Source organism: Geotrypetes seraphini, chromosome 11 (assembly GCF_902459505.1).
Source record: "Geotrypetes seraphini chromosome 11, aGeoSer1.1, whole genome shotgun sequence".
NCBI lineage: Eukaryota > Metazoa > Chordata > Amphibia > Gymnophiona > Dermophiidae > Geotrypetes > Geotrypetes seraphini.
The window spans coordinates 76,038,700-76,060,083 of record NC_047094.1 but is presented as its reverse complement, the minus strand read 5'-3'; the positions used below and the strand labels follow the sequence as shown (position 1 = coordinate 76,060,083).

Here is a 21,384-nt window from a genome sequence, read left to right as displayed (position 1 = left end):
ATACCGGACGACTGGAGGATAGCGAACGTCACCCCAATTTTCAAAAAAGGATCGAGAGGGGAACCGGGCAACTATAGACCTGTGAGTCTTACGTCTGTCCCCGGCAAGATGGTTGAAGCACTGATCAAGGATAGCATAGTCCGGCACTTGGACGCACACGACTTGATGAAACCCAGTCAACATGGATTCAGGAAAGGGAAATCATGTTTGACGAATTTACTCCAATTTTTTGAGACCGTGAACGAGCAAATTGATAGCGGGAAGCCGGTGGACATAATATACTTGGACTTCCAGAAAGCGTTCGACAAAGTTCCACACGAAAGACTTCTCAGGAAACTACAAAGCCATGGCATAGAGGGGGATATACAAAGATGGATAGGCAAATGGCTGGAAAACCGAAAGCAGAGAGTGGGCATAAATGGGAAGTTCTCCGACTGGGAGAAAGTGACTAGTGGTGTACCCCAGGGCTCGGTACTTGGGCCGATCCTTTTTAATATTTATATCAATGACCTGGAGGAAGGAACATCCAGTGAGATCATCAAGTTTGCAGACGATACAAAACTATGCCGGGCAATCAGATCGCAGGAGGATAGAGAGAAACTCCAGAGCGACTTGTGTCGGTTAGAAACATGGGCGGAGAAATGGCAGATGAAGTTCAATGTGGAGAAATGTAAGGTAATGCATTTAGACAATAAGAATAAGGAATACGAGTATACAATGTCAGGTGCAACTCTGGGGAAGAGTGAACAAGAAAAGGACCTGGGTGTACTGATAGATAGGACCCTGAAGCCGTCGGCACAATGCGCGGCAGCGGCAAAGAAGGCAAATAGAATGTTGGGCATGATAAAGAAAGGAATCTCGAGTAGATCGGAGAAAGTTATAATGCCGCTTTATAGGGCAATGGTCAGACCACACTTGGAATACTGCGTCCAACATTGGTCTCCCTACCTAAAGAAGGATATAAAACTGCTGGAGAGGGTGCAGAGACGAGCAACAAAACTGGTGAAGGGTATGGAGAAACTGGAATACGAGGACAGACTTATAACACTAGGATTGTTCTCCCTTGAGAAAAGGAGACTGCGTGGGGATATGATCGAGACCTTCAAAATACTGAAAGGAATCGACAAAATAGAGCAGAGAAGATTATTTACATTGTCCAATTTGACACGGACTAGAGGACATGTAATGAAGCTAAGGGGGGACAGGTTCAGGACTAATGTCAGGAAGTTCTGCTTCACTCAGAGAGTGGTTGACACCTGGAATGCCCTCCCAGAGGAGATTATTGCGGAATCGACCGTCCTAGGCTTCAAGAGCAAACTAGATGCATATCTCCTTAAGAGAGGCATATAAGGATATGGTGGACTATAAATTACCAAATATAGTAAAGGTACAATCGTATTCTGTGAAGAACAATGATATATAAATGTACGTTGTAGATAGTTAAAGTAGGGGTTCATTCACACCAAAAATAACAAAAACAGGACAGTTGACAAAATCATAAATAGACGGAGAAAAATAAACCTCAATTGTGGGTCGCCAGGACTACACAAGTACCCAAAGCTCACCACCTCATCACGGGTTTATAAAAAGGGCCATTTTGAGAGAGACAGGCCGCCCGGTATACAGCTGACAGCGTGGAGATAACCTGGTGTAAACGAATCCCCTGAAGTAGCCTGCTTTCAGGCGAAATAGAAGAGGGACGAAGATGTTTCTTCAGATGAGTGTTTGACTCTCTTATACACGCTACTATGCAGGTTTTATAGCCACGCTACTAGACCCTGTTTTGAATTTATCTACAGCTGTAGCTGATTGCCACACATATAGTTAGTTTGGGGCTGTTTCACTTACTTATAGAAAATTATAGGATGTTGAAATTCAAATCCTTTGAGAATTTTTTGAAAACTATTCTTTTAAAGAGATGTTGAAGTATGAAAGTAATTTATAACTGTACGGAGTTTTTTTATAAACCCGTGATGAGGTGGTGAGCTTTGGGTACTTGTGTAGTCCCGGCGACCCACAATTGAGGTTTATTTTTCTCCGTCTATTTATGATTTTGTCAACTGTCCTGTTTTTGTTATTTTTGGTGTGAATGAACCCCTACTTTAACTATCTACAACGTACATTTATATATCATTGTTCTTCACGGACTATAAATTACGCCAGGTGTACACCTGGCAGGGCCTCCGCGTGTGCGGATCGCTGGACTTGATGGACCGAAGGTCTGATCCGGAGATGGCAGTTCTTATGTTCTTATGTACTGACCTCCATCCAGTCTGCTCTTTCACTTGCCGAACAAAACTGCTATGAGGAGGTGCCCAAAAAGTTCTCAGCCCAACCAACTTCCTAATTTGAGCGCTATTTTACCACTGTAGCTGAAAAGTTTATTTTGCAAAGTGCCAATTTGCAGAATCATAATGCTGTTGTCACATTTTCAGATCATTGATTGAATCATGTCAATGAAAATTGTGGAATTTTTCAAGTGTGTATCTCCGAGTCATCATGAAGTTCCTATTTTGCAGAACAAAACTCCAAAGGAAATCCATGAATGTATGATGCAAACATTAAGTGACAAATGTCCATCATACTCCATAGTGAAGAAGTGTGCAAACTTTCAGCATGAAGATTTCTAGACTAAAGATGTAGCAAGGTTTGAGAGGCCTCAAACGGTGTCAACTTCTGAAATTATATCCAGGGAACGTGTTGGGTATATAATCCATGAACAGCTATAGAAGCTGTCGGCTAAAAGGGTGCCCAAATGTTTGAATGCTGATGAGAAACTACATCTGGTGGATACTTCTAAGTTGATTTTGCAGCATTTTCAGTGAGCTGGTGCAAACATTTTGGAATGACTAGGTACTGTTGATGAAACATGGTTACACCACTAAGACCCTGAGATAAAGCAACAGTCCATGCAATGGCAGCACTCAGGTTCTCCAAGGCCAAAGGAATTCAAGACCCAAAAGTCAGGAAGAAAGGCCATGGCCACAGTGTTTTGGGGTCATGAAGATGTTGTAATGACTATCTTCTAAGGGGCCAAACAGTTAATGCAGAATACTACTATAACCTGTGGTACAAATTAAGGGAGACATTAAAAGAAAAAAGAAGAGAAGCTGCAGAAATGATTTCTCTTTTTGCAAGACAATGCACCTGCTCAGAAGGCTGGCAAAACGATAAGATGTTTTGATGCAGTTGAGGTTTTCAGTGCATAGACCTGCTCACCAGATCTTGTTCCATCTATTTTCTGTTTCCAAACCTTAGAGTTTGAAAGAGTGACAACAATGTACCAAATGTGTTGAACTTAGGGGTAAATACATGGAATAACTTGTAAGTTCCATGGCCCTTGGTTGGGCTGAGAACTTTTCAGCACCCCCTCGTACACCCACTTGATTAACTCCCTTAGCTCCAACCCTTACTAACTCTTTGCCACACTAAACTCTCTACTCAAAGTGCCTTTATCTCCAATCCCCCCTTTACTTTCTCCCCAAACTGTGGCCGAGTACTTCTACTACAAGGTCCAAAAGATTAACCTTGAGTTCTTAACCAGGTCAGCTAAGTCATCTCTACCTCTTTCCTCCAGTCCATTCTGTCAACCTTCCTTCAACCCCTGTCACCTTTTCTGAAATGTCAGCTAAGTCATCTCTGCCTCTCCTTCCTCCAGTCCATTCTTTTCTGAAATGTCAGCTAAGTCATCTCTGCCTCTCCTTCCTCCAGTCCAGTCTGTCAACCTTCCTTCAACCCCTGCCACCTTTTCTGAAATCACAGAAGAGGAAACTGCACATTTTCTTTACACCTCCAAACTTAGTACCTATTCCTCTGATCCGATTCCCACCCATCTGCTCAGCACTCACCTATTCCACGGACACAACCCCTGATACCCCGTCTTCCACTGCTCCCACCCCCTCTTCAATGAACTGAAATCTCCCTCTCCTTACTGTATTCTCCCGTCCCACTTTCCTCAATAACCTATACATCCCTACTCTGGCTAACCTCAATGACATCATTCTTTGTCAATTGTTCATTATTGTTTGTAACTCTGATATGTTTGTAACTTTGATTAATTGCTGTGAACCGCCTAGAACTCCCTGGGTATGGTGGTATACAAAAATAAAGTTATTATTATTATAATGTCATCCCTTAAGTCATATCCTCAATATTTCACTTTCCATTGCAACTGTTCTGGTGTCTTCAAATATGCCATAGTTACATCACTCTTCAGAAAATCCTCACTGGGCCCTACTTGCTTTTCCAACTATCACCACATCTGCATCATCCCTTTCTTATCCAAGCTATTTGAGCATGCTGTTCACCACCATTGTCTTGGCTTTTTTTCTTCTCAAGCTATTCTTGACTGACTTCAATCAGGCTTTCACCCTCTGCTTTCTATTGAAACTACCCTTGCTGAAGTCTCCAATGACCTGTTTCTGGCCAGATTCAAAGGCCTTATTTTATCCTCATCCTTCTAAATCTATCTGCTGCTTTTGACACTGTTGACCACCATCAACTCCTTGTCTTCACTTGGATTTCAGGACTCTGTACTTTCTTGGTTTTCTTCTTATCTCTCCCATTGTACTTTTAGTGTATGCAGTGGTGGATCCTCCTCCACTGTTATCCCACTATCAGTCAGTGTACCTTAAGGCTCTGTCTAGGCACCTTTTTTCTTCCATCTATACTCATTTGCTTGATGCTCTGATCTCTTCCCATGGTTTTCAGTATCAGCTCTGTGCTGATACTGAAAGATCTTGCTTGACAAACTTACTGCGCTTCTTCGAAGGAGTTAATGGGCAGATAGACAAGGGTGACCCGGTCGACATCGTCTATCTAGATTTTGAGAAGGCGTTCGACAAGGTTCCGCATGAACATCTACTTTGAAAAATTGCGAGCCATGGAATTGAGGGTAATATACTCATGTGGATTAAAAATTGGTTAGCGGAATGGAAGCAAAGTTGGGATGAATGGACAATACTCGCACTGGAAAAGCGTCATGAGTAGAGTGCTGCAGGGTTCGGTGCTCGGGCCTGTGCTCTTCAACATATATATAAACGACCTAGAAATTGGCATGACAAGTGAGGTGATTAAATTTGCGGACGATACAAAGTTATTCAGAGTAGTGAAGATACAGAAGGATTGCGAAGACCTACAAAGACACATAAATACGCTCAAGGAATGGGCTGCGTAATGGCAAATGAGGTTCAACATGGATAAGTGCAAGGTGATGCATGTTGGTAACAAAAATCATATGCACGAATATACTCAGAGAGAGCCCCGAGGCAAGAGACTTCGGAGTACTTGTAGACAAGTCACTGAAACCATCTGCACAATGCGCGGCAGCAGCAAAAAGGGCAAATAGAATGCTAGGAATGATTAAGAAGTTGATCACAAACAGATCTGAAAAGGTTATCATGCCGTTATACCAGGCCATGGTACACCCCCACCTGGAATACTGTGTCCAACACTGGTCACCATACATGACAAAGCACATAGCACTACTCAAAAGGGTCCAGAGAAGAGCGACAAAAATGGTTAAGGGATTGGGGAATTTGCCGTACAATGAAAGTCTAGAGAAACTGGGCCTCTTCTTCCTTGAAAAGAGAAGACTGAGAAAGGGACATGATCGAAACATTCAAGATATTGAAGGGAATTGACTTAGAGAGATTGTTCACCCATTCCAAGGTGAAGAGAGCGAGGGCACTCGCTAAAGTTAGAAGGGAAAAGAAGCTGTACAAACGTAAGGAAGTTCTTCACTCAGAGAAGAACTTTCCCTATAACGCTCTTCCGGAGGCTGTTATAGGGAAAAGCACCCTGCAGGGATTCAAGACAAGGTTGGATAAGTTCCTAGTGGAACAGAACATACACAAGTAATGCTAGACTCAAATAGGACACTGGTCTTTGACCTAAGGGCTGCCGTGTGAACGGACTGCTGACCGAGTCCCTGGGAGAGTTGAATATGACTTAGGTTCACAGATCAGGCAGAATATTCCTTACAGAGGGATCAGCACCCACTGTCCGCTTCCTTTCTGGACAATCTGGATTTGGCTAGGATCCTTTCTGGAGCCTGAGAGTCCCCGGAGGGTCCCCTCAAGTATGCTAGGGCCATGATGAGGTTAATTAATTTAATTTTTAAATTTTATTTCTTGTATACCGCCCTGCCATTAATTATAGGCGGTTCACAACAGTAGATAAATACAATCATATGCACATTTCTATGGGCAGAATTATACATTATGGTTAAAATACAACTTAAACATACAAGTATTAATATCTCGATTAAAATGCAACCTAATTGTAAAAAAATTTACAAACACGGCATGATAAAATCATTAAAAAGCTTGAAGATCAACATTCTTCAGTATTAAACAGATGAGTTTTTAATAATTTCCTAAATATAGGATAAGAATAAGCCTAAGCAATCAGCGGGTTTATCCAGGAATCCACTTTCCCCGCCTCATATTCTAAAGTCCTATCAATGAATGTTTTATAGCAACAACCCCTAGGGGTAGGGAAAATAAACATGCCCCGGAGGTCACGTAACGCTTGGCTTGGCTCCACTGTAAGTAGTTTTGGTTATGGCGCAGGTCGCTTAGCACATTTCCTTTCTTTCTGATGGAGGGGTGGTCCTGATTGATGTTCAGGACAGGTGAGTGGAATTCTCCTTAAGCACCTTTTCGTTTCCGTGGCGGCAGGGGTGAAAACTACAACAGCCACCTCCTTTGTTGCCCGTGCATGTTTCCCCGAACTCCGCCATGCTCTGGATGAGGTATTCCCCCTGGACCTAGAGTTTCTGGCTTTATGGGTGATTTCCTTGGTGGACACCCTTGGTCCTTACCAAGCTAGGAGTTTATTCAGTGTCAAGCAGACAAAGGCTTTGGCTTCCTCAGTGGTCTTGAGCTCCTTCTTCCAAAGCCACACTGAGCGGATTTCCCTTCAAAGTTCTACTTTTGTTTGGCCAAGGTCTGGATGAACGCAGGGCCAGTGTACAGGACCATAAGCCTAAAGTTCTCCCATGGTCTAAGCCTCACCCAGCATGGGGCTCGGGATGGCCAAAGTTCGTCCTTACTGGCACCCTCACCGGTTCGCTGCGCCCACTGGCTGTGAGCCAAAGATTTGGAGCCTCTTCCAGACCTCGCTTTAGAGGTCCGGCTCAACAGCAGTCTTCCAACACGCGTCTTCCTGCCCCCTCTAAAAAGCAGTTCTGACGCCAGGCTTGTGACCCCTCTCCCTCGAACCAGGGGGCAGCTGTCGGCCTTCGTCCCGGAGTGGCAGAGGGTGACTTCAGACCAGTGGGTTCTGAAAGTCCTCAGAGACGGCCTCAAATTAGAGTTTTACTGACTTCTGTCAGATTTCTTTCTAGATTCGCCCATGGGGCACTTGGAGAGAGCCATGCACATACGGGCTACCATGAGCTGGCTGCTAGCTCTGGCAGCAATAGAGCCCATTCCAGAGGTCAACTTGGGCTCAGGGAGATACTCGTTATACTTCATCGTTCCAAAGAAAGACTCAGAAGTTTGGAGACTCTTCTGGGACTGAAGGCAGTGAATGCTTTCCTGCGAGTTCTGTGTTTTTGGATGGAAACGGTACGCTCAGTTGTAGCGGCAGTAGCGCCTGGGGGATTCTTGGACCTCTCGGAAGCATACCTCCACATTCCCCTTTTTTGGGAACACAGGAGGTTTCTACGGTTCCACGTGCTGGGGGCGGCATTTCCAGTTTGCAGCTTTGCCTTTTGGTCTGGCCATCGCACCCAGAACCATCACCAAGATAATTGTGGTTGTGGTTGTGGCTGCGCATCTTCGCTCACAGGGTGTCCTCTCCCATCCATACCTGGATGACTGGCTGATCAGAGCCCTCTCGCTGATGGAGGTCCGTTGAACAGTTCATCAAATGGTGTATCTGCTGGAGTGCCTTGGCTAGGTGACCAACCTGAAGAGCCACCTCGAGCTGACACAGGAATTGGAATACTTGGGAGTCCGGATTCACTCCGCCCCAAATCAGGTGTTTCTCCCAGAACCCAGGAAGATCAAGTTGCAGACAGAGTTCCATCAGGCCCTCTTAGCGGTTCTGGCTCCTACGGCCTGGCAGTATCTGCGGGTCCTGGGTCTCAGGGTGGCATCCATAGATGTGATCCCGTGGGCCAGAGCGAGACTTTGGCCTCTTCAGCAGTCCCTATTGTGTTGGGGGAGTCACCAGCAGGAATCTCTGAGTGTGCCACTTCCTTGGACGGCAGTAGCTCGCAGCAGCATGCTATGGTGGTTGAATCCGGTGACTCTGGGCAGAGGCCTCCCTCTGCAGGTCTTGAATTGGGTGACACTTTCTACAGACGCGAGTCTTTCTGGCTGGGGAGGCAGTGTACAAGTCTGTCCCAGCTCAGGGCTGGTGGTCTGCCCTGGAGAGCAGGTGGTAGATAAATTGCATAGAACAGCGGGCGATTCAGCTGGCCTTGTGCTTCCAGAGGTGCCTCCATCATCAAGTTATCCAAGTATTCTCAGACAATGTGATAGCAGTAGCCTATGTCAGGTGATAGGGTGGCACGAAGAGTCCTCTGCTGAGACTGGAAGCTCGGATGCTCTTTTCCTGAGGGAAAAGCATCTGGTGACCTTGTCCGCTGAAATCTAAGTTAGCAGACCCTGGACCTGGGAGAATGGTCTCTGTCATGGACGGCGTTTGGGTCCATTGTCCGGTAGTGGGGCCGTCCGACCTTTGATATGATGACATCTGCCATGAACCGACAGGCGGACAGATTCTTCAGCCACCGCAGAGAGGTCAGCAGCACAAGGTTGGCACCCTGGTACAGCCTTGGCCTCCGGGGGAGTTTCCCTATCTTCCCCATGGACCATGATAGGGCACGTTCTGCGCCAGGTGGCTTCTCACGTGGGTCTGGTGATCCCAGACTGGCCAAGAAGGCTGTGTACGCAGACCTGGTACAGTTGAGCATAGAGAGGAGTCTGCACCTTCCCTGCCATCCGTATTTGCTCACGCAGGGACCCATGGCGCTCCAAGATCTGGACCGCTTTGGTCTTATGGCTTGGCTCTTGAGTGCGCAGCATTGATAGCCAGGGACTATTAGTCTGCAGTTATCACTCCTCCAAAGTAAGCGAAAGTCCACTATGCAAAAGCCTGGAGGTATTTTCATGCTTGGTTTGAGAGGGTTCAGTTGGATCCCTCAGCTCCATCCGTGGCACAGGTCCTGGACTTCTTGCAAGCTGGCATTAGGAAGGGACTTACGGTTTCTTCGCTACGTGTTCAGATCACGGGACTCTCATGCTTGGGTCCTACTCTCAGGGGTTCTCTGGCATCTCATCCAGACATTGCCCGCTTCTTGCTGGGGGCGGGGAGACTGTGGCCTCCCTTTGCGGCTACCTTGTCTGATGGAGAATTTGAACCTGGTTCTCCACTCGCTGGCTCGGCCACCATATGAACCCCTGGATCAGATCTGTCTGAAAGATCTTACCATCAAGACTGTTTTCTTTGTAGCAGTCACTTCTGCATTTAGGGTATCAGAGCTTCAAGCTCTTTTGTGCAGAGAACCTTTTCTTCGCCTCGCGGATTTGGTTGTCCTCTTGAGGAGAGTGCCTTCCTTTCTTCTGAAGGTGGTTCCGCGTTCCATGTCAATCAGGAAGTACAGCTGCCCACTTTTGTTCCATTGGGCTCCAAGTCCAAGAATCGTGTTTTGTGGTCTCTGAATGTGCAGCGTCTCCTGGGATACCTGGAGGCCACGATTGACTTCCGTCTTTCAGATCATCTGTTTGTACTGGCGGGTCCTGCCCGGCGTGATAGGCCTGCTTCTAAGGCTACCATCTCTAGATGGATCCGTGCGACAATTTCCGCTGCTTATGTGTTAGCACGGAAGAAGCCTCCCATTGTGGTGAAGGCTCACTCCCAGAAGAATGGCTTCCTCCTGGGCAGAAGCCACAGCAGATTCTCCTGAGGAGATTTGCAGGGCGGCCACTTGGACCTCTCTACATACTTCTACTGAGTTTTAACATCTTGATGTGGTGGTACAACAAGATACAGCTTTTGGGGCTTCAATTCTGGCGGCGGGCTCATCACCCCCCCCCCCCCCCCCCCCGATGTGCTGGGACTACTCTGATATCATTCCTATAGTGTAGACTCCAGAGGCATTATACAAGAATGAAAGAATTAGAATTTAGTATGTCTTTGCCAAACAGCACAAGAGTGTGCACTTTGTAAATTAGTTCTTTGATAATAGTGTACATTATTTAGAAGGAGAGTGTACAGCATTGATCCCAGAATAAAATGAAAATTTTCGTAAATGATATGGGAAATAACCTGAAACAAAAAAAAAAAAAATTAATTTCCACTCCATTAGTCTGTTGTAAAATTTACTGCCGATTGACTTAAATATGGTGAGCTTGATTCTATAGAGTATATGTTGCCTAAAAAAATTGGCTGACTATAGGGACACTAAGCGCAATTCTATAAGGTATGCACACTGTATAGAATGTGCTTAGTGCTGCCTAAGCACGCTGTGCATTGCTAGGTATTCCATCTGTTAGGTGCACCCTATTTATGCCAGGGTTTTCTTGGTCTAAATGCCTATACCTAAGTTGTGCGTACATTGATGCATAAATCAAAAACATGCTCATAACTCAAAAAATGCCCACAATGCGCCCCTAACCATGCCCACTTTTAGCTATGCGCATTGGACAAGACACACAACATTTTGTGCTATGCACCTACCAAGTTGTGGGCCTGACTTTCAATTAACTCCAATTAACGTCAATTATGAGTTAATTGCCAATTATTGCTGCTGATTAAGCTTATCAATTAACTTGTGCACATTTGGACACACAGAGGTTGATGGTCAAAATTCTTTATGTGGTCAATTTCAGAATTAATCTTAGAACTATTGAGTTTTAAAATTAGGGTTGGCTGACTTCATAATTTTTGGTCAGATAATCTTGATGTCCAGCCTAAAGGTATGCAGTTAAGTGTAGGAGGAATCTGAGGCATTCAGGGACCAGAGCTAAAAGTTAATAGATAACATCAATATTCAGCAGTATCCAGATGTCTTCATCCACAAATGTCCTAAGCATAGGTGGATAATTTGGCCATTTTAAGTTTAGTATCATATATACAGCAGTCTGAATTAAATGGATAGGTCCATTGAAAATCTGCTTAAAACATACCTATGTCAACCATCTGGTTATTTTTAATAAAATTAAAAGCCCATTGAATATTTCCTATATCTATTAGAAAAAATTGTTCCTTTGTTCAGTTGAGTGCCCATTACAAATGCACTATTTTCCACTGTTATCTCCATGTTCCCTCTAGAAATTTGGCTGGGGCATCTCCTCAAATGCAGCCCTGAATACCTGTGTGAGGGACCTTTTGACCATATCTTTGAATTCATGGCCAACAAAGACATACAGGATGGGGTTGATGCAGCTGTTTAACATAGCAAGACACTTAGAGATTGGAATGGCTACATACAGGACTGCACGAGGGAGGCGATGGACAGATATGCGTGCTAATGCAAAAGCATGATAGGGCAGCCAGCAAAGGAAAAAGGAGAAAACCACTCCAGTGATCACCAGAAGAGGCTTGCTGGATTTGTTCAGACGTTTTTTCCTTATATTGAAGATGAGAATGGCATAGGAGATCAAGATGATAGTCAAGGGAATGAAGAATTGATACAGGAAGATACAGATTGTGAAAACATCTGCTTCTTTCCTTTCCCAGTCTTCAAAGATATCAAGGTTTCTGCAGGAGCTCCGATTCTGTTCTGTCGACATCTCTGAGAATATGTAAGACCCTGGGACTAAGGCAATGGAAATGACCCAGATAATCAAGCAGACCATGGATATCATTTTAGTTGTTCTGTAATTTTGACACCAGACAGGGAATAGCACTAGAACACAACGGTCTATGCTGATGGCACTAAGCAGCAGAATACTGGTATAGATACTAAGGCCAAAGGTGCAGTTGACCAACTTACAGAAAACAGGGCCAAAAGGCCAGTTGAGATCCAAGGCCAAATAGAGGACAGTGATGAAAATGAGAAAAGTGGAGATGAAATCTGCAAACGCCAAGTTGAAGAACCAGACTGTGTTGATGGTCTTCCTCAGCTTATATCCCGTGATCCAGATAACTGTGCCATTTCCAGTGACACCTATGAGAAATATGAGGCTGAAAGCCACAGCTGTGATTGTCTTCATTGTTTCACGTAACATGGCAATCTCACCTTCTGAATATGTCTCATTGGCCCAGTTAGTCCCTGGGGAGGATAACAGGTCTCTAAACAAAAAAGAAATGTATTAGCTGGCGACCTGAGTACACCGAACTTTGTACCAGACTTTTTCATTGATGAGATCATGCACTATGATGACTACCATGATTAAGATTTAGTGAGATATGCTGTGTTGTACTATTCTTTGTTTCAATCAAGAAATTGACTCCTTGTCATGTTGCCACCCTTGTCACTAACTCTCATTAGAATATTACTCAACCACTGTTACCCCTGTATGGAATCCAAAGCAAAATGAAGCAGCAAGTGCTCCTGAGAGCAAAATTTGGTTGGGTGCATGGAGTAGCGTTTATATAAGCCTCATATTCAGACTCACTGTGGAAATGGTCTGAGTAGTGTCCAGCAGTTACTGGCTTTCTTGTTACTTGGCACAGAAATCTAATTAACTGGACACTTAAAAAATTTAATTTCAAGGGGCCCGGATAACTCCCATAACTGTGGATAACTGTTTTGTAATGCCCTTTATAAGGGCATTACAAAAAAGGAAATAAGACGCCTTCAGATAGTGCAGAATACTGCTATCAAGATCATTTATGGTGCAAAGAAATATGACCATGTTTCTCCTCTTCTAATCAATGCACATTGGCTACCCGTCGAACATAGAATTAGTTACAAAATTTTACTATTAACTTTTACAACTCGCTCAAATAATCAACCAGAGTTTATTGATAGACTCCTAATTCCCTATTATCCCACTAAATCTCTTTGTTCTACATCACAAAATCTCCTCGTTGTACCATCATTAAAACTAATTAACACGCTGAGATCCAACAACTTTGCTGTCACTGCACCCTCTCTTTGGAATTCGCTGCCTAATCATTTACGAATCGAATCCACGATAAAGCAATTTAAAGCAAAACTAAAAACATTTGAAGATACTTTTGGATAAAACTGTCCTTTTCAGGACTGAAACAATTACAGCTCCTAACCTTACCTACTGTCTTATCCCTAAATGTGCTTTTTTCTCAAAGATTATAGTTCTACACTTCTTTCCTAATTGTGTGCAGTTAGTATATATGCTTTTGTATGTGTCTACTAACCTAACACAGTTTTGTATAATATTTTAACTCCAACTGTTTTGTTCCTTTTAAGATATTTATTATTATTATTATTATTATTACTGTACACTGCCTAGAAATTTGAATAAGCGGTATAATTTTTTTAAAATAAACTTGAAACTTGATGGAAGAAAGAGAATGACAAGAAGATGAGGAAAGCAGAAACCACATGACAAAGGTAGAAAAAATTCTATTTTTTTGCTTTAGGATAAAGTAGTATTGTAGCCGTGTTGATAAATGTTTACAAATAGAAAATGGAAATATGGTTATTTTATTGGACTAATTTTAATACATTTTTGACTAACTTTCAGAGACCAAATTCTCCTTCCTCAGGTCAGGACAGGATACTGTAACAGTAGTATACTTTACTGACCTAAGGAAAGAGGGTTTGACCTCTGAAAGCTAATTAAAAAATGTATTAGACCAATAAAATGGTATTATCTTATTTTCCATTTTTTGTTTTATTTTTTGTTGTTAATTTGTTAAGTGATTTGTTTCTCTTTTTTTCGAATTTACCTCTGCTATCTTTATATTTTGTTCAGTATTGGGGTATATGCACTATTTCTTCACCCCTTAAACTACAGTTCCTTCATTTGTAACACAAGCCAGCATGCTGAATGTTCTGCACTGCTCCGATGTTTATAGAATTCCTATGATCGTCAGAACAGTACAGAACATTCAGCCTGCCAGCCAGCGCTAAAAACCTCTTCTGTGCTTTTGTAAAAAAAAAAAAAAAAAAGGGAGGGGGGGTAGATTGTGATTACTTATTCCATACTGAGTGTATGAAAGACATGGTCTGTGTCCTGTGTGTATGAAACTTGTGAATCTCACTCTCCACTTAAACAAACGCACTGTCGCACAAATATTTCTTGCACTCTCACAGGATGCGTTTGTTTAAGTGGACTGTGTGTATGAAAGACATGGTTTTCTGTTAGCATTGACCAGCCTTGTTTGGTGAAATGCATCAGGCATGGTTCCTGGGAGCACCTTAAATAAACCTGATTTTAATCTCCTTATTGTCTGCCGATCTTCTTTTCTTCCATGTTGGATTCTTTGGTGGACCACTTGCCTTGTTGTTTTGTTACAAATTAACATACATGGAGTGGAACGTACCAGGGGAGTTACAGATTTGGTTGTTTATATATACATACGGGTTAAAGTAGGATGACAGAGTGAGGCAGTTGAGAGGAGTTGCAAACTTGGTTATTAATATAGGCTTATGTTTCGGATAGTATTACTGCTGTGCAATGCATTTGAACACTTTTATATATGTATGGAAAGGGCTTAGAGTTAAAGTCCTGGGTAAGTAGGTGGGAAGGGATGGAAAGGGGGATTTGTTCAGAGATGTTTGGAGCTTGTATTAAACTAAAACTATACTAGCACTGGTATGATAATCTTTGTTGTTTGTTTTGAATTTTAAAATAAAAAGAAAAAAAAATATACAAGTAGAAATAAAGAAGTGAATAAGAAAGCAGATAAATGAATGGGGGTGGGGCAGGGCCAAGGCCACGGGGACCCAGTGTACCTGAGTGCCTAGGGGCCGTTGAAGAATTAATCCTTCCCTGATTGTGTCTGATGCTCTAGGTGAGTCAGTTGCTTAGAGTACAGGGACAGATAAAACCTGATTGCATAACATGAGGACACCCTCCTGTCTTGAGCAAAGCTTCTGTAAACTGCAAAGAAACCAGCAGCACTTTTATGTACCCCAGGACACAACCCTAGGTGCTTCACAGTAGCACAGTAAATGACAGCAGAAAAAGGCCCTTAAGGTCCTCTTCATTCTCCTTGTGGACACCAGTATAATCTTAGTTGTAGAAAATAAAATATACTCAAGAACGCTTCCAATTCCTGGGGTTTGTATGTGCATTTTATTTTTGTCCTTAATATAAACAAATATTTATAAAGCATTGTGACTTTGTCCAATACTGTCCAAAGTGATTCAGGAGTTTAAAGGAAAATTTAGTTTAAAAAAAAAATTATTATACCTCCTTTTTACAAAGCTGCACGCCAAATGCCCCAAAGACCTTTAAATCTCTATGGGCTTTGGGGCAGTTACCGCAGCGGCAGCCGCAAGTGTGGCTTTCTAAAAGGGGTTGTGGTAAGTGATTGATTACAATCTTTAAACATGAAAAAGCCAAAAAAGTTACAATACATCATGATAGAAGAAAAAAAGAAAAGGAAATGAATGAAGAAAAAAAAAAGCCCGGAAACTTGATAAGGTATGGTATAATAAGCAGTATTTCATAATGAATTCTCAATGAAAGCGGGAGCCAGTGGAGTTGCTGTAAAATAGGTGTAATGTGATCAAAGGAGGTGGCCAGGTTCTGCACTGATTGTATTGAGCAGAGGGAGATTAAGCCACTTGATCAAGGTTACAGAGTGAAAGGAAGGATGGGGCAGTGGGGATGAGGGAAGAACTTGAGTAGGGTGCATGTTCCAGACCTTTGGCTGCTGGTCCCATGTAGGATTTGCATTTTGTTATTTTCACACAGGAATCCTGACAGCACTGAGTCCAGTACCCCAAGGCTAGGCAGTATCAGAAACGCATGGCACTCGAGCAACAGGAGAAATTGATCAGAACTTCTAAAAAGTCGTACCTCATTTTTTTCTTGCTCATCTGGACACCGGTATGGCTTCCATGTAGTGTTCCTCTTCTGATCCTCCGAGCTCTAGCACCACAGGAAGAGCTGCACACGCCTGGAAAATACAGGATGTAACCCCCTCCCCTCAGTTAGAAAAGAAAAGCAGCAGGATCCACAGACACACACAAGTGCACACACAATGACTCAAATTCTTCAACAACAACAAAAAAAAATCACTGTCAAATTCCAGCTTTTTTAACTTTCTGCAGTGTCTTCATTGGCTGCCTCCTTTTCCTCAAAATCCATCCTGATGTGGTAAGAGGGTTGTGACTTGCTCTGCAGCTCTTGACACCTGCATGTGCTCAGTTGGGAAATGTGATCTGCAGAATTAGCTGTACCCTGAGAGCTGAGAGACAGCCTGTATCAGCAACTGGGTGCACGCACACACACCTTCCATGCAGAGATCAGTGTGCTCCAGGAGCTCTCTCCACCCAGGGAAAAGGGGAGACACATCAGGTAGAAGAGTACTAAAACACACATCTTGCCTAGAATAAGAAAGAGACTGTTACAGAGTGGAGTGTTTCAAGATTACTGTCATCATTTATTTAACATTACCAAGTCTAAGGAGTATTTTAAACTAGATTGTTCGAGGCTTGGGCAGATGAGGACAGAGCTTGCAGGGATGGGACAGGGACAGAATTCGCGGGAATGGAGATAGAACCCAAGGGGACAAAATTGACCCCGTGTCATTCTCTATGCCATCTGTGTTGAGACAGCAGAGAGAGTAGTAGCAGGCTGAATATCCCTATCAAACATCCTACTGTGAAACTGGGTAGATTATTTGTTGGAAATGCTGTTGTTGTCATTTTATCTAAATGATGCTACAGGGTATTGGATGGTACCCGTAATGCGTGAATGTGGTGCTGGAGAAAGCAGCTGACAGCAGCGCTTTAACTCTGTGCTCTAGCAAACAGTTTTAGAAATGCCTTTTCAGTAGGGGAAATTCCCTGGAAACTAAGGGCTCCTTTTACTAAGCTGCGCTAGCGGTTTTAGTGTGTGCTAAATTGCCACACCCGCTAGACGCTAACGTCTCCATTGAGCTGGCATTAGTTTCTCCGCGTAGTGCGGGGGTTAGCACACGCTAATCTGCAGCGCTCGCTAAAAACGCTACCGCAGCATAGTAAAAGGAGCCCTAAGAGTATCATAGTGGAAGAGGAGCCTAGTGTTAGAGCAGTATGTGAAGCACCCGTGAAGCTAGGCTTCAAATCCCACTTCTGCTCTAAATGACCTTGAGCATCGCACTCCATTGTTTCATGTCCAAATTTAGACTGTTTGGGCTAGATTCACGAACCTGCCCGATTCGGGCAGGTCCGATGAATTCAGGAAACAAAAATATGCAGATGGGGGTGAACGGAGGAACACCCCCATCTGCCTGCCCGGATCGCTGGTGTATGATCCCCACACATGCGCAGACCATCTGCTTTCCCTGCACTGCCACTGCAGCCCCGCTTTAAACCCGTGGGCTCTCACTGCAGAGAAGGTAGCAGAGATCAGTTTTCTCGTATTTGGCCCCCTTATTGCACTGAATGTTCATTTAGAACAGGGATCTCAAAGTCTCTCCTTGAGGGCCGCAATCCAGTCGGGTTTTCAGGATTTCCCCAATGAATATGCATTGAAAGCAGTGCATGCATATAGATCTCATGCATATTCATTGGGGAAAACCTGACTGGATTGTGGCCTTCAAGGAGGGACTTTGAGATCCCTGATTTAGAAGGTTTCGTGTCGTTTTGCCTTTGTATGAAAATTAAGTGGCAGATCTACGGCAGTGCACAGATGTATTGTACAGTATATATTTTTTGAGAGCAGTTTGTGTTTTTTAACGTATCCACATCTACAGTAATGTCCTGCTAATACTGATTTCTGTAACATTGCTAGATGTATGCTGCATAATTGGAAGTCAGGGAGCCAACAGGCACTGCTCTCCCCCCTGCCCCAGGGCTTCTGCAGCCCCTGAAACAGGCAATGCGATCAGGGCAGCAGAGACCAGGGTAGAGGCGGCAATGGAGCAGGAGAGTAGGTAAAGAGGTGTGTGACTGGTCCCCAGCAGTCGCTTTAGGAGTTGATTGGCCAGCCCAGTTGGATCGAGAATTTTGTGTTGTGAATCACTGCTTTCCCTACTTTTGAATGTCCCTCCCCTCATTTGCATGCGCAGATCGGAGGATGGTCGGCAGAAGTAAGTGAATCGGGCTGGAGGGGAATTTAGTCGCTAAGGGATCACAAACCGATTGGTACACGATCGGTTTGCTTTGTGAATCTAGCCCTAAGTTCTCTGGGGACAGGAAAGCACCCAAATGCAACTTCCCTTGAGCCAATATTGAAAGGGTGTGAGCTAAGTCCTAAATAACAACAGTTGTCACCATTCTAAAGAAAGACTTGATGGCTTCCTCATTAAAGGCCCTTTGTTGTATTGCTTTCTAGCCCAAGTTTCTGCAGGTAGGTGAGACTGCTAAGGAAAAGCATGCAGAATCAGAAACATTTACAAGAGCTAATTCCACTCCCAAATCTGCCTCTGAGATTTTAAAATAAATTATTTTATCTACCCATTCATCAGTTTTATCCTTGCTCAGTCTCTGATAACATGGGTTGCACACCCTTAGGTGAGTTATATTCAGGATTGCTGGCTATTTTTCTTGTACCTGGAGGGCTCACAATCTGTGTTTGTACATAAGGCAATGGAGAGTTAAATGACTTGGTCAAAATCACAAGGAGCAGCAGTGGGATTTGATCAGTGCTTTAACCTAGTACTCCTCCAATGTATCTCCATGGTCATCAGATCTCATCCCTGAGAAAAGAGCAGTTTATTCACATATTTAAGAGAAATAAGAGAGCTGAAAATTGTGATGAATTTTCATGGGAACTAGTAATGGAAAAGCACTTGGCCATCTTATATGTGCTACTTTTCTGCGAATGTATACGACCGAAACAAAAAAAGATTGCTGATCTTGTTCCTTCATTATAGCCAAATAGCGGCCCGGCAGGAGTTTTTCTGTGCTATTGTGCTTTAAAGTGACTGGTGCGTGCTCATAAAGTTGTGCATAAAACGACTGCAAAGAAAAAATCCTGCCGGGCTGCTATTTGCTTATGATGAAGGAACAAGATCAGCTACCTCCAAAATAAGATAAGTGCTACCTTTTCCATTTGCATAAGTAGCTGTTGTAATAACTTGCTTGTATTGGGACGGAAGAGTGTTATGATGGTCCCAAACTTGTTCTCTTAGCGGCACCGTCTGTGCAGGAGACAAAGGACACTGAGCACTTTTCACATTATAGTTTTAAAAAAATAATTTAGTGTTATATTTATGAACACTATTGAATACTTGAAGATATATGCTGGTATTTTGATAATCATAGTAAGCTTACCATGTTGGTTTATTTGTGCGCATAAATTGTTTATTGGAATCTTGTACTGTGCTCTGCAGTCTTTTTTTTTTGTTTTGGTTTTCACTGTTTCTTTTCTGCAGACCTGTTAGATTTTGGTTTTTTTGTCCGATATGCGAGTGTATATGTCCATCAAAACCGATGTGGGAGAATGGCATCTACTTCCGTAGACTCGATCTCCTCCCATCCTCATAGCTCTTGGTTTTTGTAACCACACATGAAGAAGGTATAAGTAGGGATCTATAGCACAGAGACTTTTGTCCACTGTCATAAATATGCAATATATGAAAACTGTGCACTCTGAGCTATATGTTTCAGGATCACATTAATGAGAAATGTGCAAAAGGTTAAACCGTTTTTACTTGAATTTCTCTCTTTGTTCCCATCTTCATCGGAAAATTTGGGTTTGGAATCTGAGAGAAAAGACTGAAAACCTCAGATCGTTCACCAGGTTCTCTCTCCCCTCCCCCCCCCCCCCCCCCCCCCCCCCCCTCCGTCTGATACAGTGATTAATTGAAACTTAGAAAAGTAGGTGCACGGGGTTAGTTGGAGGATGAGTGTTCACTAATAATGTACATAAGGAGAAGCTTTTCCATTGCCACATTTTCATTCTTATTTTTTTTTCGTGTGGCGTGTGCTAATCTCCAATTAGACTTTGTTGTTTTAAAGGTGTTGTGCTGCTGCCTGAGTGGCTATGGCTATAGGCCAGGGTCTAATTAGATACACATCTAAACTTCCCTTCCGGGCCTCATCATTTCCTCCTCAGCTTCCAAAGTGCCTCACCTAAATCATCTTGCTTCTAGTGGATCTGGCAGCCTAGGAATCAAAGAGACAGGTATCGAGCCCTCCTTACGGATCTTCTTCCTCTCTTGCAGTCTGACGGAGGTAAGACCTTAGAGTGTGAGCTCTGTTGTTTCAGAAGAGTTTTGAAGCATTTTCTCTGGTTCAGTGCTCTACCTCTCAATTGTACACTGGCTTTAAAACTGAGGAAGAATGTAGTTATGCAATAAATATAGTATGCACTCAGGATAGGAGTGCTGGCTTTGCTATTGACCACCTGTGACTGACTTTGAGGAGTTATTTTATCTCGCCTCTTTTCTAATCCTAGTTTTGCCACCATCTCATTGCTAATCCCTGAATCTGTCTAAGACTTTGGACAAGTCAATATAATTGAAAAGTATCCAAACTAATTACCTGTTTAAAGCACTGTTGTAGTTTACCACAATGAGTGGGTAAGGAGAATATTTTGTCTTTCCCCTCACAGCTTTGAAAGCTGAAAGTTCTTCAGTCTTGCTTCTGTTACCCATAACATGGTGTGAAACAAAGAAAAGTCTCATGAAAAATTTGAATTATCTGAAGAGGGATTTTGTTTTTTTAGCACAGAATAATCCCTATTCTATTATACAGCACAGATATCTTTCTTTTGCCTTGCTGTGCAGGAAAACGGGGACCCTACATTGTGACTGCCACTCCTTACAATACCAATACCCACTTTTCCTTTCCTCAATTGCTCTGTCAGGAGCTCCTAACCAACACATTTCTACTTGATTTTCTCTCTCTCTCTCTCTCTCTTCCCCCTCCCCCTCCCCATCCCTCTTGCTGATTGGATTCAACATTTGTTGGAAGTCCTTCTGGCAGCAGAGACTTTCAGCTAGCCATTGGCTGTTCAATGTCTCTGCAGCAGCAGAAGAAAACTGAACCAGGGAAGAGGGATAACTGAGAATGCCTGCCGTTCTATAGTTCCTGCACTGCCAGATGACTACCGGTGAGGGGAGGACACTGAGGCTGAGTAGAAGCCTGTAAAGGGGACTGAAGTTCAGAACAGAGAGCTGGAATTGCTGCTTTACCAGAAGCCATACTGTTGGTTAGAGATTGTTCCAGGTGTAAATGTAAGGCAATCTGACATCTGATTAGGCTGGCTATATACCAGCTGGATGGAAATAGTAGTCAGGGCTGTTGCTATGGGCAGGCATATGGGCACTCGCTTGGGGCACCATGCTGATGGGGTGCTAGAAGATGGAGGAAAGTGGAATAAGGCGGTGGGGAGG

General features: G+C 43.4%; 1 protein-coding gene across 1 annotated transcript; it reads right to left on the bottom strand.

The window, feature by feature from the left end:
* Positions 1-10,978: 10,978 nt before the first annotated feature.
* Positions 10,979-12,752, bottom strand: LOC117368812 (chemokine-like receptor 1). The gene has a single exon (XM_033962530.1). The coding sequence runs from the start codon at positions 12,183-12,185 to the stop codon at positions 11,283-11,285; it is 903 nt and encodes a 300-aa protein (XP_033818421.1). The 5' UTR covers positions 12,186-12,752; the 3' UTR covers positions 10,979-11,282.
* Between the last annotated feature and the right edge of the window lie 8,632 nt (positions 12,753-21,384).

What these genes read in the sequence shown, in the direction of transcription:
- LOC117368812 (XM_033962530.1), bottom strand. Translation starts at nt 12,185, where the DNA reads ATGTTACGTGAAACAATGAAGACAATCACAGCTGTGGCTTTCAGCCTC.